The sequence below is a fragment of the Erinaceus europaeus genome, chromosome 13 (genome assembly GCF_950295315.1).
Source record: "Erinaceus europaeus chromosome 13, mEriEur2.1, whole genome shotgun sequence".
Lineage (NCBI taxonomy): Eukaryota > Metazoa > Chordata > Mammalia > Eulipotyphla > Erinaceidae > Erinaceus > Erinaceus europaeus.
Window position 1 is genome coordinate 72,602,117 of NC_080174.1, and position 26,956 is coordinate 72,629,072.

A 26,956-nucleotide genomic window follows, 5' to 3' on the forward strand; every position below is an offset into this window, starting at 1 on the left:
TGAACAAAATTCTAGCCAACCGGATACAGCAGTATATCAAAAAGATTGTTCATCATGACCAAGTGGGGTTTATCCCAGGCATGCAACGTTGGTTTAATATACGTAAATCAATCAATGTGATCCACCACATCAACAAAAGCAAGACCAAAAACCACATGGTCATATCAATAGATGCAGAGAAAGCCTTTGACAAAATACAACATCCCTTTATGATCAAAACACTACAAAAAATGGGAATAGATGGAAAATTCCTGAAGATAGTGGAGTCTATAGATAGCAAACCTACAGCCAACATCATACTCAATGGTGAAAAACTGGAAGCATTTCCACTCAGATTTGGTACTAGACAGGGCTGCCCACTATCACTATTACTATTCAACATAGTGTTGGAAGTTCTTGCCATAGCAATCAGGCAGGAGCAAGGAATTCAAGGGATACAGCTTGGAAGAGAAGAAGTCAAACTCTCCTTATTTGCAGATGACATGATAGTATACATGGAAAAACCTAAGGAATCCAGCAAGAAGCTTTTAGAAATCATCAGGCAATACAGTAAGGTGTCAGGTTACAAAATTAACATTCAAAAGTCAGTGGCATTCCTCTATGCAAACACTAAGTTAGAAGAAATTGAAATCCAGAAATCAGTTCCTTTTTCTATAGCAACAAAAACAATAAAATATCTAGGAGTAAACCTAACCAAAGAAGTGAAAGACTTGTATACTGAAAATTATGAGTCACTACTCAAAGAAATTGAAAAAGACACAAAGAAGTGGAAAGATATTCCATGTTCATGGGTTGGGAGAATTAACATCATCAAAATGAATATATTACCCAGAGCCATCTACAAATTTAATGCTATCCCCATCAAGATCCCAAGCACATTTTTTTTGAAAATAGAACAAATGCTACAAATGTTTATCTGGAACCAGAAAAGACCTAGAATTGCCAAAACAATCTTGAGAAAAAAGAACAGAACCGGAGGCATCACACTCCCAGATCTCAAACTGTATTATAGGGCCATTGTCATCAAAACTGCTTGGTACTGGAACATGAACAGACACACTGACCAGTGGAATAGAATTGAGAGCCCAGAAATGAGGCCCCACACGTATGGACATCTAATCTTTGACAAAGGGGCCCAGACTATTACATGGGGAAAGCAGAGTCTCTTCAACAAATGGTGTTGGAAACAATGGGTTGAAACATGCAGAAGAATGAAACTGAATCACTGTATTTCACTAAATACAAAAGTAAATTCCAAGTGGATCAAGGACTTGGATGTTAGACCAGAAACTATCAGATACTTAGAGGAAAATATTGGCAGAACTTTTTTCTGCATAAATTTTAAAGACATTTTCAATGAAATGAATCCAATTACAAGGAAGACTAAGGCAAGTATAAACCTATGGGACTACATCAAATTAAAAAGCTTCTGTACAGCAAAAGAAACCACTACCCAAACCAAGAGACCCCTCACAGAATGGGAGAAGATCTTTACATGCCATACATCAGATAAGAGTTTAATAACCAACATATATAAAGAGCTTGCCAGACTCAACAACAAGACAACAAATAACCCCATCCAAAAACGGGGGGAGGACTTGGACAGAATATTCACCAAAGAAGAGATCCAAAAGGCTGAGAAACACATGAAAAAATGCTCCAAGTCTCTGATTGTCAGAGAAATGCAAATCAAGACAACAATGAGATATTACTTCACTACTGTGAGAATGTCATACATCAGAAAAGGTAACAGCAGCAAATGCTGGAGAGGGTGTGGGGTCAAAGGAACCCTCCTGCACTGCTGGTGGGAATGTCAATTGGTCCAACCTCTGTGGAGAACAGTCTGGAGAACTCTCAGAAGGCTAGAAATGGACCTACCCTATGACCCTGCAATTCCCCTCCTGGGGATATATCCTAAGGAACCCAACACATCCATCCAAAAAGATCTGTGTACACATATGTTCTTGGCAGCACAATTTGTAATAGCCAAAACCTGGAAGCAACCCAGGTGTCCAACAACAGATGAGTGGCTGAGCAAGTTGTGGTATATATAAACAATGGAATACTACTCAGCTGTAAAAAATGGTGACTTCACCGTTTTCAGCCGATCTTGGATGGACCTTGAAAAAATCATGTTGAGTGAAATAAGTCAGAAACAGAAGGATGAATATGGGATGATCTCACTCTCAGGCCGAAGTTGAAAAACAAGATCAGAAAAGAAAACACAAGTCAAACCTGAAATGGAATTGGAGTATTACACCAAAGTAAAAGACTCTGAGGTGGGTGGGTGGGTGGTTGGGGAGAATACAGGTCCATGAAGGATGATAAATGACATAGTGGGGGCTGTATTGTTAAATGGGAATCTGGGGAATGTTATGCATGTACAAACTATTGTATTTACTGTTGAATGTAAAACATTAATTCCCCAATAAAGAAATAAATTATTTAAAAAAAAAAAGAACTGACAACACCGAAGAGGCAGAGACTATATTTACACAGGCCTCTAATCCCCAACACTACCTGGCATTTGTCTGTCTCTAAAAAGAAATGGCAAGTGAAAAAATGAATGTGACCTACCATTCTGGAGGCTATATGGTATAATAAAAAAACACTTTTTAGATGTCAGGCCTAAAAAGAACAACAACATTGAAAAATAAAAAGTCACCAATAAGGTTCCCACTAGCACAATATTGAGAATAAATTTCAATTTAAGAGTAGGTAATTACTTGAGCTTTAAAAAAACTATCAAACTGTGGTCTGAGAGGTGGCAGAGTGGATACAGTAATGGACTCTTGAGGTCCCAAGTTCAATCCCCGGCAGCACACGTACCAGAGTGATGTCTGGCTCTTTCTCTCTCTCCTCTTATCTTTCTCATGAATAAATAAATTCTTTAAAAAAAACTATCAAATGGCATCAAAAATGCTAAATTCCAGAGTAAAACAAACTGTTCCCCTTTTTTACACAAGGCCAAAAGCATGTTTAGCAATGCAATGAGGATTGGGAGATAGCATAATAGTTATGCAAAGACTTTCATGCCTGAAAGACTAAAGGTCTCACGTTCAATCCCCAGGATTACCAAAAAACAGAGAGAACTGATCAGTGAAGAAGAAAGAACACAGGTGGAGGAGGAGGAGTAAATTGGTGCATGGGGGAATAATGAAGAGGAAGAGAGAGAAAGGAAGAGGAATAGGAAGAAAAGAAGAAAAGGAAGAGGAGGAAAAAGAAAGAAAAATGTAAAGTCTTTAAAGACTTTATTCAAGGAAGCCAGGGAGTGGCACAACTGGTTAAGTGCACATGTTGCCATGTGCAAGGACACAGGTTCAAGCCCCTAGTCCCTGCCTGAAGGTAAAGGAGTGAGTACTGCAGGGTCTCTATTTTCTTTTTTGCCTCCAGTGTTATCGATGGGGCTTGGTACCTGCACTATAAATCCACTGCTTCCATGGCCTTTCTTTCTTTTCTTTTCCTTTTTTTCCCCTTTAATATTTTATTTGAGACAGAGAGAGATAGATAGAAACACCAGAGCACTCTCTTTCTTTTCTTTCTTTTTTTTTTTTTTTTTGATAAGACACAGAGAAATTGAGAGGGAAGGGGAAGACAGAGAAAGATAGACACATGCAGACCTGCTTCACCAGTAGTGAAGCGACCCTCCTGCAGGTGGGGAGCCAGGGCCTGGAACTGGGATTCTTGCACAAGTCCTCACGCTTAGTACTATGTGCGCTTAACCTAGTGCGCCACCACCCAGCCCCCCTGCAGGTGTCTCTATTTCCCTCTCTATTCCTTTTCCCCTCTCAATTTCTCTCTGTCCTATCAAAAAACCAAAAAACTTTGTTCAATAAATGGCAGTAAATTTTAGGTTCCACATAACCCTACTAAACTCTGATAAAAAAATCCGCCAAGAAACTATTTCTATCATGAGAAATCACTTGGGAGTCAGGTGGTAGCGCAGCGGGTTAAGCGCACATGGCACAAAGCACAAGGACCAGTGTAAGGATCCCGGTTCGAGCCCCCGGCTCCCTACCTGCAGGGGAGTCGCTTCACAGGCAGTGAAGCAGGTCTGCAGGTGTCTATCTTTCTCTCTCCCTCTCTGTCTTCCCCTCCTCTCTCCATTTTTCTTTGTCCTATCCAACAACGATGACATCAATAATAACAACAACAATAAAACAAGGGCAACAAAAGGGAATAAATAAATACTAAAAAAAAAAAGGGCTGGAAGATAGCTCACCCGAGAGAGTGCACACTTTACCGTGTGCAAGGACCTGGGTTTGAGCACATGGCCACGACATGGAGGACATATCTGAGTGACATCTCTGTCTCTCACCCTCTATCTAAAAACAGAGTCCACCAAAAGCAGTGTAAACAGTCAGGCATGAAGTTCCTGAAAGAACTGATGGCAAAAAAAAAAAAGTAAAAATAAGAAAAAAATTTCATGAAGTATACATACAGTTTGGACTACACATTTGAACTAAAGTAGACCAAATGGCCACACATAAAGTGAGGGCAAGCACTCTGTTTACTGTTTAACTCATGTGACTGGGCTGGTATCTGACAAGAAAACAGTTAATCAGTAAGTGTTAATGGCCCTGCTTCTATCTTTTTATGGGAGGTGGGACAAAGGGTAGTGGCTCAAAGGGAGAGAGAAAGAGAGCTTAATCAGAACGCAATGGAGGAGTAAAAGCAGGGACACTTTGATAAAATCTTCCTCATCCTCAGGAGACTAGCTTTTCTTTCCTATGAAGGCATAAAGAACCCACTTCGGGGTGGTTCTGCAAAGAGACTCTCATGCCTGGAGCTCCAAAGTCCCAGGTTCAATCCCTGCACTACCATAAACTGGAGTTGATCAATGCTCTAGTAAAAAACAAACAAAAAGTCCATTACACCCACCTGACCATGTCCCATAGTCATCTTCCAGAATCACCGGAATACAGTTAGTACTCTTTATTACAGAAAAGAAAGTCTCTATAGTAGATAGTCCTTATCTTATCTCCCCCAGAACCATGTGTGGCCATGCAGACAAACACAAAATTCCAACCCCCAAGCTATTAAAACATATTTTAAAGTTTAATTTAGAAGCCTGAAGGAGTACATTTCTTTTTTAAATTAAAAAAAAAAAAATTATTTATTCCCTTTTGTTGCCCTTGTTGTTTTATTGTTGTAGTTATTATTGTTGTTATTAATGTTGTTGTTGGATAGGACAGAGAGAAATGGAGAGAGGAGGGGAAGACAGAGGGGGAAAGAAAGATAGACACCTGCAGACCTGCTTCACTGCTTGTGAAGTGACTCCCCTGCAGGTGGGGAGCTAGGGGCTTGAACCGGGATCCTTACACCAGTCCTTGCTTTGCGCCACGTGCACTTAAGCCGCTGCGCTACCACCTGACTCCCAGGAGTACATTTCTTAACATAAATTAAGAAATACTAACAAGGATGCTTTTGTACCATGACGAAAACCACCTATCTGGGCTGTATTAAGGTAGTATGCATATTACTACTTTAAAAAGATACTGAGAGGGGAGGGGGAGACAGAAAGGAAGAGGAAAATGAGAAACACCTGCAGTCCTACTTCACCACTTGTGAAGTTCCCCCCTTCTAGGCAGGGAGGGGGGCTTGAACCTGGGTCCTTTCACATTATAATATGTGCACTCTACCAGGTGTGTCACCACCCAGCCATGCACATTACTTTTTAAACAGACTAAAATATCCTAAAGTATTAGTTGGGCAAGGAAAAGGTAGGAAAAAAAAGTTCACTTTAGAGCAGTGAATGCAATGCTGAATAATATGGCCTCTCAGGAGGCAGCACAGGGGCACAGATAGGGCTCTTATGTTTCTCCTCCCCACTAGTAAACAAATACATAAAAGTTTCTGTCTGCAATTACAGAAGCCAGACCTTCTACCTTCTGCAACACACGACCCTGGGTCCATGCTCTCAGAGGGATAGAGAATGGGAAAGCTATCAGGGGAAGGGGTGGGATATGGAGACTGAGTGGTGGGAATTGTGTGGAGTTGTACCCCCCTCATCCTATGATTTTGTTAATGTCTCCTTTCTTAAATTAAAAAAAAAAATGCAAAAGTAAAAACATTTTTAAAAAAAAAAGAAAGAAAAACTGCCATTGTAGAGTGACTCCTTCCCTCTGGCAAGATCATTGCCTCCCTGAAATAAAATGTAATATCCCAGCGCTTTAAAAAAAAAGTCTCTCTCGGGGGTCGGGCGGTGGCGCAGTGGGTTAAGCGCATGTGGCGCAAAGCGCAGGGACCCGCCTAAGGATCCCGGTTCGAGCCCCCGGCTCCCCACCTGCAGGGGCGTCGCTTCACAGGCGGTGAAGCAGGTCTGCAGGTGTCTATCTTTCTCTCCCCTTCTCTGTCTTCCCCTCCTCTCTCCATTTCTCTCTGTCCTATCCAACAACGAATTGTGTCAACAAGGGCAATAATAATAACCACAAAAAGCTACAACAAGGGCAACAAAAGGGGGAAAAAAAAATGGCCTCCAGGAGTGGTGGATTCATGGTGCAGGTACTGAGCCCAGCAATAACCCTGGAGGAGGAAAAAAAAAAAAAAAAGTCTCTGTCTTCCCTCCTCTCTCCATTTCTCTCTGTCCTATCTAACAACGACGACATCAAGAACAACAACAATAGAACCTGAAATGGAATTGGCGTATCGCACCAAAGTAAAAGACTCTGGGGTGGGTGGGTGGATGGGTGGGGAGAATACAGGTCCAAGAAGGATTCAGAGGACCTAGTGGTTGTATTGTTATATGGGAGACTGGGGAATGTTATGCATGTACGAACTATTTTATTTACTGTTGAATGTAAAACATTAATTCCCCAATTAAAAAAAAAAAATCAGAAAAAAAAAAGACAAGGGCAACAAAAGGAAAAATAAATAAATAAAATTTAAAAAAATCAAAACATAAAAAAACAAAACTGGGTTGTGCACAGGTTGGGTTTGAGTTTGCTAGCCCCAAGATAATAATAATTAATATTAATTTCACCAGAGCGCTGCTCAGCTCTAGTTTATGGTGGTATGGGGAACTGAACCTGGGACTTTGGAACTTCAGACGCGAGAGTCTCTTTGCATAACCATTTTGCTATTCACCCCCCGTCCCCAAAATAATTTTAATACAAGAGTACATTTGTCTGATACAGATTTTACCTCCTACACACTCAACGAGAAATACATACAGAGAGAGGCATCTTAAAAAGCCTTCGCTTTCTCCATCTTCCAGATAGTTCCTCCGTGCTTGTGAACTTCTCATTTGCAGATCTGCTAAAATAACAAGGTGTATGTTTATGATATTAGTTTCGAGTGATTATTTCTAGATATACATCCTCTAAGATAAGTAGTTGTTTTTAATAAATATTATCTGATGCATTTATAGGGAGTGCAAGTAAGTTCTTCTGGCACTTCAAAAATCAAATGGATAACCTATCACATTATGGACTTTCTATTTTATTGTATTCTTATGAGTATCAATGCTTCCTGTGCAGTTACATGAATGACTGAAGAAGAGAATTTGGTTTGCTCTAATCTAAAGTTAAGGAAGGTCTTATGCTGTTGCTGTCATTACACAGCCACCAATATAATTAGAAAGCTAATATAGTATCTAGAATAGCTATGTGCTAATACATTTTAAAAGGTAAGTTCAGCTTTAGTTTCATGTTATGTATTCCTGAGTTAAAATGCATTTCTAGAGTGAGAAAGATAGCATAATGGTTATGTAAAAAGACCTTTATGTCTAAGGCTCCAAAGTGCCAGGTTCAATCCCCCACACTATGTAAGTCAGAGTTGAGCAGTGCTCTGATGTTTTTCTCTCTCTAGTTAAAATAAATAGAATATATTTGAAAATTGCATTCCTCACATGAGAATAAAAACAGAATAGGAACTGGGGCTAAGTGGTGGCATACATATTTCAGTGTGCATGTCACCACCCACAAGGACCTGGTTGTTTAAGCCCCCAGGGGGGAAGCTTCAAAAATGGTGAAGCAGGGCTGCAGATATCTCTATCACTCTTCTACTCTACCTGACTCTCTTCCCCTTCCTTCTTAATTTCTGTCCTATTAAAAAAAATAATAGAGTAAGGATCCCGGTTCGAGCCCCCGGCTCCCTACCTGCAGGGGGGTGGCTTCACGAGTGGTGAAACAGGTCTGCAGGTGTCTATCTTTCTTTCCCCCTCTCTATCTTCCCCTCCCCTCTTGATTTCTCTGTCATATCCAACAATGACAACATCAATAACAACAACAACAATAAAACAACCAGGGCAACAAAAGGGGAAAAACTAGCCTCCAGGAGCAGTGGATTCGTAGTGGAGGCACAGAGCCCCAGCAATAACCCTGGAGGTAATAATAATAATAATAATAATAATAATAATCCAGGAGGTGGCACAGTGGATAAAGCATTGGACTATCAAGTAGGAGGTCCTGAGTTCAATCCCCGGTAGCACATGTACTAGAGTGATATCTGGCTCTCTCTCCCCTTTTTAATAAATAAATAAAAAGAAAATCTAAATAATAATAATAATTCATGTTTTGAGGGTAGCTCATTGTTTGTGATTAGTTTCTTGGAAAATATCAAAATATTCCATTAGTTCATACTAAAATATTCTTCATAGTAAACTGTTTTAGTAATGGTGATTTTTATTTATTTATTTATTTTTAAAAATATTTATTATTTATTCCTTTTTGTTGACCTTGTTGCCTTATTGTTGTAGTTAGTTACGATTGATGTCATTGCTGTTGGATAGGACAGAGAGAAATGGAGAGAGGAGGGGAAGACAGAGAGGGGGAGAGAAAGATAGACACCTGCAGACCTGCTTCACTGCCTGTGAAGCGACTCCCCTGCAGGTGTGCTGGGGGCTCAAACTGGGATCCTTACAGTGGTCCTTGTGCTTTGCGCCACCTGCGCTTAACCCGCTGCGCTACCGCCTGACTCCCAGTAATGGTGACTTTTAACATCTGGTCTCCAGAATAGTAGCATCAGTAGAATCTGGTAACCTGTCAGAAATGTAAATTCACAGATTCTATCCTAGATCTACTAAGATTGGTACTTTGAAGCTAAGGCTCAGGAAAAATAAATTGTTTAACAAAATTTTCAGATGCTAGTAGCTTGTTAAAGTTTAAGAATCTCTATTTTAGAAATTATCTGTTTATCCTCTACAGTATAAAAACAGTCACACATGGGAGTCGGGCTGTAGCGCAGCAGGTTAAGCGCAGGTGGCGCAAAGCACAAGACCGGCATGAGGATCCCGGTTTGAGCCCTGACTCCCCACCTGCAGGGGAGTCGCTTCACAAGCGGTGAAGCAGGTCTGCAGGTGTCTATCTTTCTCTCCCCCTCACTGTCTTCCTCACCTCTCTCCATTTCTCTCTGTCCTATCCAACAATTAAGACAACAATAATAACTACAACAATAAAACAACAAGGGCAACAAAAGGGAATAAATAAATAAAATAAATTTTAAAAAATCATTAAAAAAATAAATAAAATAAAATAAAATAAATAAAAACAGTCACACAACTAATTCTAACAAAACCAAATCTAATTGTCAATGTTTTATTTGAAGCTATTTAAAATAAAACTTACATGACATTTTGCTTAATGATGATTCTTTCAAATTTCTAGACTCCTGTTCCAACTGTGGTGCATATTGGATTTCTGGCTTAGACTAAAATGATAATGAAAGCAATTAAGTCACTTGTACTTCGTAAGCTTTTCTCATGCAAGTTCTATAACACATTATCCCTATAAACATTCCAATTGCAAAAAAGTACCAGAAATATGATATAAAAACACATTAACTACAATATATTTTAATTACACTTCTCAAACATCAGATCCAGTGCCTTGTAAAGAAACAGACAGATTTCTGGCATCATCAAGTATTTAGTCAGTTTAACTTCCTGACAACATTGGGGGGAAAAGGCACAAATTACAACATACTGCGTTTAATACCAGACCCTGAACAAAAAATGACTTTAATTCTACTTGATCAGGAATAATTTAGCAGACTGCCAATTTTTTTGGCTAAACATATATTATCCCTAATTTTTTTTCATCTGAAACATCATGTTCTTTCCTAACTCTGAGTAATTCATAAATTACACCTAAACACTTTATACTTAACACTGATCCTCTGGAGTGGGGATTTCTCTATTCTGCTTACACTCAAGTTGACACAATTCTTAGAAACACTTAATTTCACAAAGGACTTGCTGATTAAAGAGATTTTTTTTTTTTTTTGCCTCCAGGGTTATTGCTAGGGCTCAGTGCCTGCGCCTTGAATCTACTGCTCTTGGAGGCCATTTTTTCCCCCTTTTGTTGCCCTTGCTGTTGTAGCCTTGTTGTGGTTATTATTGTTATTGTTGATGTTGTTTGTTGTTGGATAGGACAGAGAGAAATGGAGAGAGGAGGGGAAGACAGAGGGAGAGAGAAAGACATCTGCTTGACAGCCTGTGAAACGACTCCCCTGCAGGTGGGGAGCTGGGGGCTTGAACCCGGATTCTTATGCCAGTCCTTGTGCTCTGCGCCACATGTGCTTAGCCTGCTGCACTACCGCCCGACACCATTTTATTTATTTATTTAATTAATTAATTAATTTATTTTAACTAGAGCACTGTTCAGTTCTGGCTTATGGTGGTGCAGGGGATTCGAGAGATAAATTTCTTTCTGTGTTTAGTTAGTACCAGATCAAGTTCAGAGAATTCAAGCAAAGTTCAAGACAGTATGAAAAAAAAAAAAAAGATAGGCACCACTAATTTTATATAGTAAGTTATTCAATAAGTAATAATAATTAGAAGGTTTACTTTAGTTACCATCTGAGAATAAAACAGGGCTACAGCACATTTTTTTCCTCTGGTAAATGTGAAGGATATGTGAAGGATTTAACTAGCAAATTAAAGGAAGACAACATGGTAAGGTAGCAATAAGCCTTAGAGCTAAAGTGATTTGAGTTTGAAGTCTAATTCTGTAACTTACTTACAGGATGTCTTAAACAAATTAGACTCTAAACTTCTTATCAATGAAATACAAATAATACAACCTTGTGTTACTACCTGATGATCTAAGATAATGTATGTAAAATGAATAACACAAAAATACCCTGAAGAAATAGGAGCTATTTTAAATCACATGGTAAAGAATGAGGTAGGGGGCCGAGTGGTGGTGCACCTGGCTGAGCGCACATGTTATAGTGAGCAAGGACCCAGGTTCGAGCCCCCAGTCCCCATGTGTGGGGGAAGCTTCAGGAGTGGTGAAGCAGTGCCTCAGGTGTCTATCTCTCTCCCTCTTCCCTCTCAATTTCTGGCTGTCTCTATCCAATAAATATATAAAGATAACTTAAAAAATTACTTATTTTAAAATTAAAAAAACAATGAGGTAAGAGAGGAGTCCTCTCTCTAGGAAGCAATGTGTGTTTTTTAAATAAGACTTACTCATTTATTTTTTAAAGACCAAAGCACTGCTCATCTCTAGTTGATGGTGGTGCTGGGGATTAAAACTGGGACCTCAAAGTCTCAGGCATGAAAATCATTTTGCATAGCCATCTTGCTAGCTCCTTGCCCCTTTAGCAAGCATTCTTTGAGTTATGGTGAAAAACACCATCAACAATTAAAACTGATTTTCCCTATTACCCATATGTACTAGACATACATGCCACTATTTATACTCAAAGTACATTGATTACTCTTATTTCCTATAACCAAGACTTCACTGTATCAATTTATGTACTGTAAAATTTTAAAACTCAGTTGCTGTTAGAGATTATAAATATAAGTGACCAAATACATGGTTCTATAATAAGACATTCAATTGAGACATATATGTCTAAATTTGTTGATAGTAATTTTTTGAGGGGTGGGGATGGGGAGAAACCAGAGCACCAGTGAACTCTGGATACCGGTGATACTAAAGACTGAACCTAGAGTGGGGAGAGATGGCATCCTGGTGATGCAAAGACATTCTCATACCTGAGGCTTCAATCCAGAGTTCAATCCCCTGTACCATCATAAGCCAGAGCTGAGCAGTGCTCTGGTAACAAAACAAAACCACAAATGTAACTCAGGACCTCTAGTAGGCAAATCCCGCGTACTACCCCTGTGCTACCTCCATGGCCATCACTGTTTGTATTTAGATGAATTTACTAAGTCCAGTCATCACCTGAAATATAACGATTTTTCCATCATCAGCTTGAAGATAGAAAGTCCACGAAGAGGTAATGAAGCTCTGTGCAGAGTCCATCATGTCACTCCAGAATGACCTTACCAGAGTCAGAGGGAAGAGAAGATGCATTTTTGGCATCAGGGACATGAGCTTGGGGAAAAAAAAAAAAAATTAAACCATGAGAAGCACATTCCTTTTTAATCTATGTACATTTAAAAGGATGTAATCTGAGTTGTTCAAGTTTTTACTGAAACAGCATAAAGAATTAAGCTAATCTGCCACTATACTTATTAATATTAAGAGTATACTCTTAGCTATATACACAGATGAACTGTGGCAAAGCTTAAACTCTGACTTCTTTATTCTTTTGCTACCAAGGTTATTGCTGGGGTTCTACAAATGCACAATGGACTTTACTTATTTATAGATAAAGAGGGTGAGAGACAAGCAAGGAGCGAGGGAGAGAAAGATAGCCTTCCTAACAGTAAAGCATCGTTTATAACTATTGGATTGACTTTTCTATTTGCAAACATAATTTGTTTACTGAAAGCTAATTCTTCTTCTAGCGTTTGCCCTTCTTCCATAGCCAGTCAACAGCGTCAGGTTGATGTAAAGTTTCGAGACCTCCTTTGAATCTGGAGAGGTGGCAGTCGTTGACTATGTGGGTCATAGTCTGTCTGTAGCCGCAGGGATAGTTCGGGTCGTCTCTGGCTCCCCAGCAATGGAACATAGCATTATAAAATATAACACTTGAATAGGATCAGGAAGGCAGTAACAGAATACAGGGGTGTGGAAACTATGCTATCTCCCCCCACCAGAAGACCACTGTTTAAAGAAAATTTTTTATATTTATTTTCCCTTTTGTTGCCCTTGTTTTTTTTTATATATTTTATTGTTGTTGTTATTGATGATATCGTTGTTAGATAGGACGGAGAGAAATGGTGAGAGGAGGGGAAGACAGAGAGGGAGACAGAAAGATAGACAACAGCAGACCTACTTCACTGCCTGTGAAGCAACCCCAAACCGGGACAGAAGACCATTTTTAAAGACAGTATTATTTCTTACTTGTTCTTGTCGCAGTTCAGCAAATGGCAATTGGTCCTGGCAACCAAGATAGCAAGCAAATTGCTCATCAGACTGGGAATATGCTTCAGTACATGCTGTGAGAGAAAAGTGGGTGGGGGGAGACAGAAAAGAAAGAGGATTTGGAAGTTACAAAAAAAAAATGTTATTCTTCATTTTATTTTTTTATATTTTCTTTACTTATTCTGGATAGACAGAGAGAAGCTGAGCAGGGAGAAAGGGATGGAAATGGAAAGAGAGAGACACCTGTGGCACTGCTTCACCACTCATGAAGCTTCCTTTCTCCCTGCAGGTGGCTAGTGGGGACCTGAACCTAGGTCCTTGTGCACTATAATATGTATACTCAACTGGGTATGCTACCACCTAAAGCCTTAAAAAGCATTTCATCAACATGAATTTCCAATGTTGTAATAAAAGTGAATGTATTTGAGGTAGAGCAGTAAAAAGTAAGTTAATGGGCCAGGTGCAAGGACCGGGGTTCAAGCCCCGAACTCCCCACCTGCAGGGGAAGGGGAGAGGCTTCATATGTGGTGAAGCAGTTCTGCAGGTGTCTATCTCTCTCTCTCTATCTCCCCTCCCCTCTCAATTTCTCTTTGTCCTGTCAAATAGGGGGAAAAAAAGGCTGCCAGGAGTGGTGAATTCATAGTGCCAGCTCTGAGCCCCAAGAATAACCTTGGTGGCAATAAAAAATAAATAGAAATAAACAGTAAGTTAAAAGTAACATACTAGAGGATCATGACAGTGGTAAGGAAAAAGGCAACTCCTGTTACAGTAAATAAAAACCACACTATAAGGGATGGAGAAAATTTCCTTATGTCTCTTAAAAAGTTAAATGTCACTATTGTTCTAATTTCAAGTTTCTTTTATTAAAATCTATTTTTTCCAACAAAAGGTAAAATTAGTGGTTTAAGAGATGGCAAAGACTGATTGCTTCCTTTATTGGAACAACTCACAAAGAAAACTCTATTAAGCACTGAATCAAGGGGGCTTGATTCAACAAGAAAACTTGGAGTTAACTAGCCTATACAAAAAGCTTGTGAAAATTATCCTCTCCATTGAAAAGATAGCGATGAACCTTGAGTAGGATAATCACTCCTACATCTGTGTAACTCTAAGGCTGGGTTAAACAAAGATGTCCTATTCACAATACAAAACAAACAAAAAAATCTGCCAAGACTGTCTCAACAAACAGACAAAATTAAAAGCCCTTGAAATTTCTAGCAGCAGCAATTGAAACTCTATCTTCATAATTATTAACTTATTTGATCAGCGTACCACTCAGTTCTGGCTAATGACAGTATTGGACATCAAACCTCTTAAATACCATTGCACTTTCTCCTCAGCCCCTTCAAAATAATTAAAATATGCTGGATGACTAGTTTAAAAGTAAGTTTATGGGGGTCAGGAGATAGCTAAGCAGACAGAGCTAACCATGTGCAGCCTTAGCATCACATGGAAGCACCAAGAACAGCATCTGGGAGCTCCATGCGCGCACGCGCACGCGCACACGCACACACACACACCCCTCCCTCCCTCCAATTTCAGGTTCCTGGGGGATAGGGAAGCCATAGGATCATTCCTTGGTATCATATTTTTAAAAAAGGGTATCTGTCATTTTCTGAGAAAAATACACGAAAAGCACAGCTCAATTCCCAGAAACCAACAACATTATATACTGCTGAGATCATCAGCATAGCATCTTACCAGATTCACATTCCAATTTGGTCCGATTTAAGTCAATTCCATCATCCACAAACTGACAAATTGAAAACAGTCTGCATCCTCTCTGACATGCGTACAACTCCTCTTCCTAGGGAGTTCAAGAACAGGGAGGATTACCAAAACATAGTTTTCCCTTCAAGGAAAAGAGGGTCAAAAAGAAAGCAAAGTTAGTAGAGTTTATTATAAACCATCCAATAGAAGCTTTATAGTTTAATAAAAAAAAACAATTGCATCAGTCAGGTAATATCCAAGAGCTTTGCCAGGTGGAAATTTTAGTTTCTTATTTTAAAAGTGATATCCAAGAAAAGTCTAATGGGTGAAAATAACACCCTTTAGTCCTACCTTATAGCCATATTTGTGTATGTGTGTGTGATTTGAAAAAATAAACAACCTCAGTAATCAAGCAATTGTAAATCAAAAATCTTACAGGTAATTGACTTCAGAGCAACGGCACACAACTGCTTATGCAAATCACTAGAAGTTATTCTGATCAGCCTCACAGGGTAAGTGGTGGCACAAAGGCCCCCACAAAGTCAAGTACACGTCTACGATAATGATCATTACATGAAAAACAAGACAAAGCATTTTTAATTTGGTTTATTTTAACATTAATCGCAAATAAGGGCAACAGTGTTATATGGGAGAGGCCAGTGGGATCAGCAGACCTAGACTGAACCCTTTTAGGTCAGTGGCCTATAACGTGCTACTTCACCCATCTATCTAAATACCTGTTTTCTCATAAAAGTAGATAAGAGTTATCAGTTATCTCCAAACCCCTCAATAATGCTGGAAGGTGGTTATTCCTAGTAGTGCCTGGGATAGTGAAGGTATTCAATAAATGACAATAGTGCTAGCATAACGGATTTTAAAAACAAAAAGCAACACTTTAAAGCATCGAGTATGTGTGAAGTCTCAGGATAGATCTTAATGACTGGAAAATGTCAAATGCTGAGTATGCCCAAACAGTAATATCTTTAGCAGGCTTCCCCCACCCCAATACTCACAGGAGGCTGCCCATCTGGGGACAGCCCTCTCCAACCTGATCACAGAAAATTTCTTTAACTTTACTTACTGAGTTGCACTTTCAATTTAATATAAATTAAAGCTTCTCGATTCACTTACAAAAAAAAGTTAAAATGCAGGGGCTGGGTGGTGGAGCACCTGGTTGAGCCCGTGCACGTTACAATGCACAAGGACCCAGGTTCGAATCCTCAGTCCCCACCTGCAGGGGGAAAGCTTTGTGAGTGGTGAAGCAGTGCTGCAGGTGTCTCTCTATCTCCCCTTCCCTCTTAATTGCTGACCATCTCTATCCAGTAAATAAACATAATAAATTTTTAAAAAAGTTAAAAGACATGTATAAAAATTAAAAAATGAGTGCACGTGGGGGAGTTGTCTTCGCTTACTATGTGATTCCACTGTGTACAAACTGGCAGGTATCTAAGAAGGAAGGAAGGCCATGTGCATATAGCAGTCAGCAGCCAACGCAATACAAAGGTATGCATTTCTTTCCAGAACCAGTGAAATCCACGCAGCAGCAACAACCCAACAGGGAGAGATAGCTGCAGTCTAAGAGCGAACAATAATACTAAGCTTTATACACAACTCTGAAGGTAGCACCGCTTTTGAACTCAGTTCTAGCTGCCTTTAAGGTAAACCTGAAAGACTTTAAGCGGTTAAAGTGAAGTCCAGACCTCAAGTAGTTTCTGCAGATTGTGTAGAGTTCTCCTGTCTTGGGAGCACCACATCTCTCCTATTGCACGAAGCTGGAGTTCACTAGCATGAGCTCTGCCTACCACTCATGTTCACATATCAATGCCCATGTTCAGCGGGGAAGCAATTACAGAAGCCAGACCTTCCACCTTCTGCACCCCACAATGATCCTGGGTCCATACTCCCAGAGGGATAAAGAATAGGAAAGCTATCAGGGGAGGGGATGGGATAAGGAGGTCTGGTGGTGGGAATTGTGCAAAGTTGTATCCCTCTGATCTTATGGTATTGTCAATGTTTCCTTTTTATAAAATAAATAAATAAAAGTCTATCTGCCCAGGGAGAAAAACAAACAAACAAACAACCAGCCCAATAAGCCCTCTAGTCCTATTTTCTGAAAAGAATATGGCCTAGTGAGAAGAGAATAGGTTTAGGAATCAGCTCTGGTTTGAAATTTAGCCTTCAAATATTCTCAATCTTGAGCAAATAATTTAATCTCTGCTAGCCATCTCCTTAGTTACAAAGTAGGGAAATACTCTTGTATCAGTCTTTCAAAACATTTTTATTTTATTAATGGGAGAAGGAGGATAGACAGTGAGAACCAGAATATCACTGTGGCACATACCATGCCCAGGATTGAATCTGGGACATTTATCGTGCCCTAACCATTGTGCCAGCTCCCCGGCTACTTCTATCAGTTTTGAGTATGACAAGGATTACACATTAGACTCGCAACAGCATCAGTATTATGCCATATGTCTACTAGACACAACATTAATAATATGCTTGATGAGCAGCCACAGTGTGCCAGCCACATGCTGTCACTTAAGGTATTAAAATACCTGGCAGAGAGTAGGCACTCAGTAAGTGGTTATTAAGAATCATATTCTATTCCAAGTGTATCATGCTCTAGACAGTATTATTTCAAGTAAATATGACATTACCTATTCACCCCAAATGACTGGCAAGCTTAGGCAAAACGTTCTCTCTCCTGGTTTAAAGCAAAAGTAAATGAGGTTTTCATCAAAAAGAACACCAGCTAAATAATTAGAAAGGGCTTCAGTGGTCTGGGAGGTGGTGCAGTGATAAAGCTTTAGACTCTCAAGCATGAGGTCCTGAGTTTGATCCCCGGCAGCACATGTGCCAGAGTGATGTCTGGTTCTTTCTCTCTCCTCCTATCTTCTCATTAATAAATAAATAAATAAAATCTTTAAAAAAAAAAAAAAGAAAGGGCTTCAACGATAACTACCTATAGATTTTAGGAACTGGGTGTTGGTGCACCTGGTTAAGTACACACTTTATAGTGCCCAAGGACCTAGGTTCAAGTCCCCGGTCTCCACTTGCAGGGGGAAAGCAGTGAAGCAGGTCTGCAGGTATCTCTCTGTCTCTTCCTCCCTATCTTCCTCTTTCCTCTATATTTCTCTCTGTCCTTTCAAACAAGACAAAGTTAAAAAATAAATTATGGGACAGGGTTAGATAATATAATGGTTATGCCAAGAGACTCATGTCTGAGGCTCTAAAGCCCCAGGTTCAATCCCCTGCACCACCATAAACCAGAGCTGAGCAGTGCTCTGGTAAAACAAAACAAAATGTTTAGCTATTTATAGATTTTTATATGCATTTTCTTATCCTTCTTCCTCTCATTACTCAGTACTAATACTCCACATACCAAACTGGTTTTATGATACTGCAGAAGAAATAAAGTTCTGTTACCATGTGTTAGGTACTATCTTTAAACTTCATATTAGCTCTGGAAGGTATGAGTGTGTTTTCCCCCAGCTGATGAAGTTAAATCAACAGATGTTAAGTGATTAGCACACAAGACAGTAAAAATGAACTGATAATGGGACCCAGGCTTCTAGAGTTCCAAGCCTACACTCCGTGAATGAACAGCCAGGCTGGTTCTACTCAGCTTTGTCACTAACATGACTTAAAACTCTTATTTTCAGATTAAAAATAATAATTATATATATATGTATGTATGTATAATTGCACTTCTGAGGAAAGTTAAAAGATAAAATCTAGTAATTCAAAAATAATTATTTACAAACAGATATTCTACTTTCCTGCAGTAGTTCTAGAAAATAATCATTAAAATGAGATTTCTATTTGACAGTATAAGTACCACGTCAAAAGAGGTTATATGAGTTAGTGAATTCATGCAACTTTTTAAATATATAATACACTGATTCTTTCTGAACTGCAGAACATATCAATTTGGAATAGAGCAAACAAATTATCTATTTCTACCTGTATACGCTTTTTGTTGTAAATGGGACTTCACCACTCTGGGATGTTTTTTTCACATAGAGAGACACAAAGACAGAAGAAAAGACATCACGGCACCCTGTCAGAGCTTTTCCCAGTGTGGTGTAGTCAGGCTTGAACCTGAGTCACTAGCATGGTAAAGCAGGAAATATCCAAGGTAAGCTATCTTTCTGGCCCAGTGTCAACAATATTTTAATACAACTTTATAAAAGAGGTAGCTTTAGGACTGAATTACTGCTATTCCAGCTATTTGACTTTGAGGAAGCCACTTAACCTTTTAAAACCTTAATTTCCTTAATTGTGAAACTATCTTTTTTGCAGGGTGGTCATGAGAAGTAGTGATAATGGATCTAAGTCCCTCATCAAACTAGCTAGCAGAAAGGAAACAGTTGATAAAAATTAAGTTCAAGAAACACCTGGAGCCAGATGATTTAGAGTTCCTAGTAAGGTGGTTCTGGAGGTGGTGCAGTGGTTAAAGCTTTAGATTCTCAAGCATGAGGTCCTGAGTTCAATTCCTGGCAGCACATGTACCAGAGTGAGATTTGCTTCTTTCTCTCTTTCTCCTATATTTCTTTCTTTTTAAAATTATCTTTATTTATTAGATAGAGATAGCCAGAACTCAAGAGGGAAGGGGATGATAGAGAAGGAGGGAAACAGAGAGACACCTGCAGCCCTGATTCACCACTCGCAAAGCTTTCCCTCTGCAGGTGGGGACTGGGGGCTCAAACCTAGGACCTTGCACATTGTAATACGTGCACTCAATCAGGTGCACCACCAACCCAGTCCTTTCTTTCTCATAAATAAATAAATAAAATCTTAAAAAAAAAATTGAGCTCTGGGGGTCTGGCAGTAGCGCAGCAGGTTAAGAGCACATGGTGCGAAGCACAAGGACCGATGCAAGGATCCCATTTCAAGCCCCCGGATCCCCACCTGCAGGGAAGTCGCTTCACAGGCGGTGAAGCAGGTCTGCAGGTGTCTCTCTTTCCCTCCCCCTCTCTGTAGTCCCCTCTCTCCATTTCTCTCTGTCCTATTCAACAACGACATCAATAACAACAACAATAATAACCACAACAACAACAATAAAACAAGGACAACAAAAGGGTAAAAAAAAAAAAGCCTCCAGGAGCAGTGGATTTGTGGTGAAGGCACTGAGCCCCAGCAATAACCCTAGAGACAAAAAAAAAAAAAAGAGCTCCTGGTAAGAGTAGTTTTAAAAGAACAACTAAGTTACGCACACGCACACGCACACACATATATATAGTCAATTGTTAGAATGCATGGACATTATGAAAGTACTTAAAGGTGCCAGAAATGTCTATTTAATTGCTTAACATTCACCTAGCATTCTGGTTAATACTACAAAATTTCTCAGAAAAGATCAAAAAGGGAATTAAAAACCATTCCACAATCAAATAAACACTAGAAGGATAAGAGTCCCTGGCCAGCTCCAGACCAAAACAATATGGAGTTTCTTTAAATAATTCTCTTCATGATGGGACGTCTGAGAAGAAAATAAGGTACTGTATGTAAGTCAGCATACATTGCTTTAAGTCTGGAAGTCAGAATTTCTTATCTGTCTTGATTCCTGCATTAGTTTTGGATTGTACATCTGAGGACAATCCCTCTCTCCCCAACTGTCTCTAGAATGGACAGTTCTCTTGAACAATACAACCTTAAACAGACTATATGGGAAGTGTGTTTAAGGATTTAGGAATGGTTTTTATTTATTCATTTTTCAGGGAAATGAGTATATTTGTGAGGAGAAAAGTCAGAAAAGGAAACGAAAGTACAAGCCCTTCAGGAATGTAGACCCCCAGGAAAGACACGAAGGACGAAAGTTTGTTTCAAAAGTCTGAAAACCCTTGCCAAGGAGGATACCATCCTAAACGTCACTGGGCCGGCTCTCGTGGTCACTCTGCAGTTTGAGAGAGCAAAACAGGGTTGACCGCATGGTTAAGCAAATGACATAGAAGAGATCAAGGAAAAACAAGGAGAAAAAGACTGGCAACTTCGGCAGAAGCTCTTATAAATAAAGGCAGTGCGTCTCTGTGTGGGGGCACATACGCAAATTATATGTGAGGACGGGTAAACAGAATTCTTTTTTAATTCAATTTTTTTATTATCTTTATTTATTGGATAGAGACAACGAGAAATCAAGAGGGTAACTGAGAGGGAGACAGAGAGACACCTGCAGCACTCTTCACTACTCGCAAAGCTTTCCCCCTGCAGGTGGGGGTAAACAGGATTCTTAAACTGAACCACCTTCCTTCTCCCAGATTTTCTGCATAGACAAGAATTCAAGGAAAGGTAGCAGGCGTGAGGGGACAAGGAGTGAAAGGAGGGTCCCTTCTCTCTATGGCCCACCTCCACCCCCCAGTAATCTCATTTCTTTTTTGAAAACTTAAAAAAAAAATCTCTTTATTGGGGAATTAATGTTGGACATTCGACAGTAAATACAATAGCTTGTACATGCACAACATTTCCCATTTTTCCACGTACTACAACCCCCACCAGGTCCTCTGTCATCCTTTCTGGACCTGTACTCTCCTCGCACCCACCCACCCCAGAGTCTTTGACTTTGGTGCAATACCCCAGGTAATAACCTCATGTCTTTCCCCACCCCGTGAGTCGACGGCCTCTGCCCTGAACCGCTAAGTCCTTTGAACGCGAAATGCAAACTGCTGCTTCTCCACATCTGCCCCAGTCACGAGGGACAAACGCTTTGCAAAGTCAATTCCACACGGGCGGAAAAGCCCCAATCCTCCCTGAGTTGTCCGTCGCACCACACCTGGGGGCTGACTTTTTTCCAAGTTTCCTGACTCTGGTGGTATTGTTCACCTCAGGAAACCCGAGTTAGGAACTACCCTTCGGTGGGCTTCCGAGTGAGCAGCAGCTCCCGCCCCTTACTCTCCCGGCAGCCGAGCCCCGCAAGCTCCCGGGGAGAAGGGGTCCTAGCTTTCTCCTCTTTGTGTTCCCCGCGCAAGGCTGCGGCAGCGGAACGCGAGAACCAGCAGACAGGCCCTAACCACACAGGGGCCAGGGGAGGAGGGTGCATCCAGCGCCCCGCGGGCCCCGAGTGGACACAGGGGCGCGGTCGCCCGGTTCGCAGGGCCCTACCTTGGGGTAGGTGTGCAAAGGGTAGGTCATCTGACAGACCCGGTGGCAAGAGGCCGTGTCACCCAAGACAGAGTCAAACGCTTCAGCCGAAGCAGTCCCGGAGCCTCCGGCCAGGGCCAGGGTGAGCAGCAGCAGCGGCGGGAGCCCCAGATGGACCCCGACCCAGAGGCTCCCTCTCGGCGCCGCCATTTTGTTTCCCTCTGTCACCGCCGCTCAGCTTGTTGCTGTTTTTCTTTTCTAGGATGCCCAGCCCCCTTCCCCGCCCCACTGGTCACAGTTTCCGTTTCTGCAGTCTCTCTCTTCGGGCCCTCCCCAACCCGCCCTAAACTACCGCCTCCGGCTCCACCTCTGGATCTACTAACTTCTAGATGGGAGAGAAGGAGGTAGATTCAACCATCGCGAGTATCGGCGCGAACCGGCCCGGCCCGGCCCGACGGCTTCCCTTCGCGGGGCACGCTGGGGCGTGTAGTTCTCACTGGCTCCGGGTGCTCAGGTGTCGTAGGGAAAGTTGGTCTCGGAGAACTACAGCCGCCCTGGACGCGCCTTAACCCCCTCCTTCCACGCTGCATTCTGGGAAATGTAGTTTGTTCTGAGCCCGAGCCAAGCACCTTCTTCCGTAGACCTACCACACTTTAGGGAAGTGTCTGTTCAGTTCCATCGCCCCAGGTTCAGACTTGGGGGCCTCCTCAAGGAGTGTGTTTTGGCTGATTTCCCGGTGGGTTTGACATCAGACTATTTTTAGAAGCCCATTTTTTGAATTCCTGAGTGCTGATGGCAGAGGAAGTTGGTGTTTGCATTTGATGGGCGATCTCGAGCCCGACAGTGGTGATCTGTCCACCCTTCAGTTTCTGGAGGTGGTTGCTGGCTACTAGGGGAGTGTTTGTAAGGACGACTTCGTTGAGCCCACCCAGTGGGCTACAGAGTAGCAGAGTCCCTAACTCTGCTACAACCCAGTGTAAATTGAGAGAGGCTTTTTACCAGTCTTCAGGTTCCACTCCTCGTCCAGTTTCGCCACCCTTGTAAACTAGGCATGCTCTAGTCCAGGAAGGAGACTGGTCATGTATTTTTGATTCTTTCCTTTTTCTTTCCTTTTTCTTTCCTTTTTCTTTCCTTTTTCTTTCCTTTTTCTTTCCTTTTTCTTTCCTTTCCTTTCCTTTCCTTTCCTTTCCTTTCCTTTCCTTTCCTTTCCTTTTCTTTCCTTTTCTCTTCTTGTGCTTGAGAGTCCAAAGCTTTATCACTGTGCCAACTCCTGGACCACCCTTTCCTTTCCTTTCCTTTCCTTTCCTTTCCTTTCCTTTCCTTTCCTTTCCTTTCCTTTCCTTTCCTTTCCTTTCCTTTCTTTTCCTTTCCTTTTCTCCCCCCCCCCCCGCCTCCCACAGCAAGTTTTACTGTACATTCCACTCAAGAGTCCTCGTCATTCAGAAATACTTCCAGACTATGTAGAACCCAGCAGTGTCCATTTAGGAAACAGACTTTGCAATAGTTTTGATGAAATTTTAGAATCTGCTCTCTCTCTCTTAAACAGAACGCGTTGTAAGCACCGCGAAGGTAGCAGGAGCTCTGTAGCAATGGATAAATTCGTCATTAGAACGCCTAGACCTCAGAATAGCCCTCAGAAGAAAGATCCCGGAGAAAGGATTTACAAGCAAGCCACGATTGAATCTTTGAAGGTGAGAGGGGATGTAGGAGCAGAGAAGACTGTGCGAAACGATGGAAGATGTATGAATTGCTTCTTTGTTTTAAGATTTTTTTTTTCTTTGCGTGTGTGATTTTTTTAATGGATAAAGACAGAAATTGAGAGAGGAGGGGAGATAGAAAGGGAGCAAGATAGAGAGACACCTGCAGCCCTGCTTCACCACTCAGGAAGCTTTTCCGCTGCAAGTGGGGACCAGGAGCTCAAACCTGGATCCTTGTGCACTATAATGTGCACCACGGCCTACTCCTGATTTTTTTAAATTTTCTTTTAATTATGAGAGCGAACTCATGTGTGCACTCCCTCATGCTTCACGTGAGGGATCAAGAGAGAAGTTGTAACTTTACTCTGGGGTATGCAGTGACCTGAATTGAACCTGGAACCTCAGGCACGGCTCTACCAGCTGGGCCGTTGCCCCAGCTGCATGGATTATTTCTTGTTATGCTTCGTCCCCAGAGTGCTCATCACTTCTAATTTGTTGTCCCCTACCTAGAACAGACCCCTAATTATTATAATATTAAAACTTTTGACCTTACGGTATATTTTGTTTGCTGGTTGAACAAACCCTCTTCGTTATTCTCGTCAATTTTTTTCAAAGAAGCCTGTTTTCTCTGTACAAACTCGGTAAGACAGGGTGACAGTGTTGTCCTCAGCTACTTTCTGGCCTCACCTATATCAGATACCCTCTATATCTCAGCTGAGGCTGGAAAAAACTTTTTTTAAAAAAATTATAGTTATTTATTCCCTTTTTGTTGCCTTTGTTTTTTTCTATTGTTGTTATTGATGTCGTTGTTGGATAGGACAGAGAGAAATGGAGAGAGATGGGGAAGACAGAGAGGGGGAGAGAAAAATAGACACCTGCAGACCTGCTTCACCGCTTGCAAAGCGACCCCCTTGCAGGTGTGGAGCCGGGGGCTCGAATGGGGATCCTTATGCAGGTCCTGCGCTTTTGCGCTTAACCCGCTGCGCTACTGCCGAGCCGTCGCATTGTCACATTTTGTGTATTTGACCAGTGATCATATTTAATGTAAGCCATTCTGTGCTGGTGACTACTGACTTGTGCCTTGAGTCTTGTTTTCTGAAAGTGAGAGTAGGACCTGGGACTAGAGAAGTGTGACAAGGACTGTGGTAGCATTGTGTGTCCTTATATACTGAGCTGGACTTCTGCTGACAGATGTCCCATAAGCTCACCAGTCGTAGCTTAGAAAGCACATTAAAGGAATGGAAGAAGAGATCCTGAGTTCTAAGTCCTGTTGTGCAAGTGGGTGATCCTTAGTCTTTCTTTCTCTGGGGATAGTTGTCCTCATCTATAATATGTGGGACTAGGACCATATCAGTGTTTTTTCTAGGGAGGACCATTGTCATTGGGGCAAGACAGTTCCTCACTGTTTTGAACTTTGGAGGTGTAGGAAGATTAGCACCTAAGCCCCTTAGACACCAAAAGCCAATGGCCCCTCCCACTGTGGTAACCCAATATTCTCTCATTTATGTATTATTAAGGGTTGCGGGAGATCACCAGAGCATACTCTGGCGTATGCTGTGCTGGGGATTGAATTTAGGATCTCATACTTGTTAAGTCCAGTGCTCTAGCCCGTGTCCACCTTCTGGCCCTTGCCTTCACTTGTTTTGTTGCCCTTTTTTTTTTTTTTCTTTTTATTGTTGTTGTAGTTATTGATGTTGTCATTGTTAGGACAGAGAGAAAGGGAGAGAGGAGGGGAAGACAGGGGGAGAGAAAGATAGACACCTGTAGACCTGCTTCACCGCCTGTGAAAGGACTTCCCTGCAAGTGGGGAGCCAGGGGCTCGAACCGGGATCCTTATGCCGGTCCTTGTGCTTTGCGCCACCTGTGCTTAACCCGCTGTGCTACAGCCCGACTCCCTTATTTTCCCTTTTGTTGCCCTTGTTGTTTAACATTGTGGTTATTATTGTTGTTGTTATTGATGTCGTTGTTATTGGATAGGACAGAGAAATGGAGAGAGGAGGGGAAGACGGGGAGAGAAAGACAGACACCTGCAGACCTGCTTTATCGCTTGTGAAGCAACTCCCCTGCAGGTGGAAAGCCAGGGGCTGGAACCCGGATCCTTAAGCTGGTTCTTGCGCTTTACGCCATGTGAGCTTAACTCTCTGCGCCACCGCCGGACTCCCATTTGCTGGGATCTTATACCTACCTGACTAGTTCATTGCTCCTGGTGTCCTTTTTCTTTTCTTTTCTTTTCTTTTTAAAATATTTATTTATTTATTCCCTTTTGTTGCCCTTGTTGTCTTTTCTTTTACTTTGATAAAGGTTGTGATACAGAGTGATACAGAGAGAGAGAGTAGAGACACCTGTATCATCACTGTACCACTCATGAAGTTTCCCTCTGTAGTTGGGGACTGGGGACTTAATCCCAGGTCCTTGTGTACATCAATATGTGCACTCTACCAAGTGCAGTACCACTCAGCCCCAAATGAAAATTCTATAATTGAGAACAGAGCTGGGGAGATAACTCAGTGTTTGGAATACAGGACTTGTGTGTCTGAGGTTCAATCCCCAGCGTTACCCTATGCCAGAATTTAGCAGTGCTCTGATATCTCCGTTAGAAACTATCTTTTTTTTTTTAAATTTTTAACAATATTTATTAATTTATTGGAAAGAGACAGAAACTGAGATGGAAGGAAGAGCTAGGGAGAGGCACAGAGAGACACCTGCAGCACTCCCTTACTACTCATGAAACTTTCCTTCTGCAGGTGGGGAGCAGGGACTTGAACCTGGGTCCTTGCGCATGGCAACATATGTGCTTAACCAAATGTGCCACCACTCAGTCATATATATATATTTACACTAAACACTGTTACTGGTTTGGATGGTTCTACTGCATACTGCAGAAAGTGATTTCAATACTAAGGACATTTATTCCTCATGCGTACTATATCATGAAGATCAAGACTCAGTAACACCAGGATTCTGGGGCCACAAGCACTTTGAATGTCTTAGATCTAGAAAGGTTACTTTGTTGCCAGTATCCCGTCCTCAAGCCATTGTGATCAAAGACAGGAAGAAATTGGTGATAGGCTCCCCCCTTACCTTCACCTTGTGCTTTGCGCCACTTGCGCTTAACCCACTGCGCTACCGCCCGGCTCCCTGCCTTCACTTGTTTTAAGCTGCCCTTGGTTGACTGGACAATCTTTATAGTCTCTTCTAGTTTCGCAGTCTCTGACTTCATGGAACACATTCAAGTTTTTCAAC

General features: G+C 41.4%; 2 protein-coding genes and 1 long non-coding RNA gene across 6 annotated transcripts in view; 1 reads left to right on the plus strand and 2 right to left on the minus strand.

The window, feature by feature from the left end:
• TMEM59 (transmembrane protein 59) overlaps window positions 1-22,326 on the minus strand; it is a 29,517-nt gene extending 7,191 nt beyond the window's left edge. The window contains exons 1-6 of one of the 2 annotated variants that reach the window (XM_007534199.3): window positions 22,038-22,326; window positions 14,928-15,033; window positions 13,206-13,300; window positions 12,138-12,290; window positions 9,567-9,648; window positions 7,173-7,254 (exon numbers count right to left, since the gene is read on the minus strand). In XM_007534199.3, the coding sequence (XP_007534261.1) occupies window positions 7,173-7,254; window positions 9,567-9,648; window positions 12,138-12,290; window positions 13,206-13,300; window positions 14,928-15,033; window positions 22,038-22,226 (707 nt within the window). In that variant the 5' untranslated portion in view covers window positions 22,227-22,326. Of the gene's footprint in view, window positions 1-7,172; window positions 7,258-9,566; window positions 9,649-12,137; window positions 12,291-13,205; window positions 13,301-14,927; window positions 15,034-22,037 lie in introns of both variants that reach the window. The other variant, XM_007534198.3, reaches the window with a different exon arrangement.
• LOC132542923 (uncharacterized) overlaps window positions 1-26,956 on the minus strand; it is a 226,127-nt gene that overhangs the window by 32,276 nt on the left and 166,895 nt on the right. The gene's annotated exons all lie outside the window — the stretch shown is intronic.
• The window catches only part of TCEANC2 (transcription elongation factor A N-terminal and central domain containing 2), a 70,633-nt gene continuing 66,148 nt past the window's right edge, over window positions 22,472-26,956 (plus strand). The window contains exons 1-2 of one of the 3 annotated variants that reach the window (XM_060206235.1): window positions 22,472-22,752; window positions 23,563-23,707. In XM_060206235.1, the coding sequence (XP_060062218.1) occupies window positions 23,606-23,707 (102 nt within the window). In that variant the 5' untranslated portion in view covers window positions 22,472-22,752; window positions 23,563-23,605. Of the gene's footprint in view, window positions 22,753-22,967; window positions 22,993-23,562; window positions 23,708-26,956 lie in introns of those variants that run through there. The other 2 variants (XM_060206233.1, XM_060206234.1) reach the window with 2 other exon arrangements.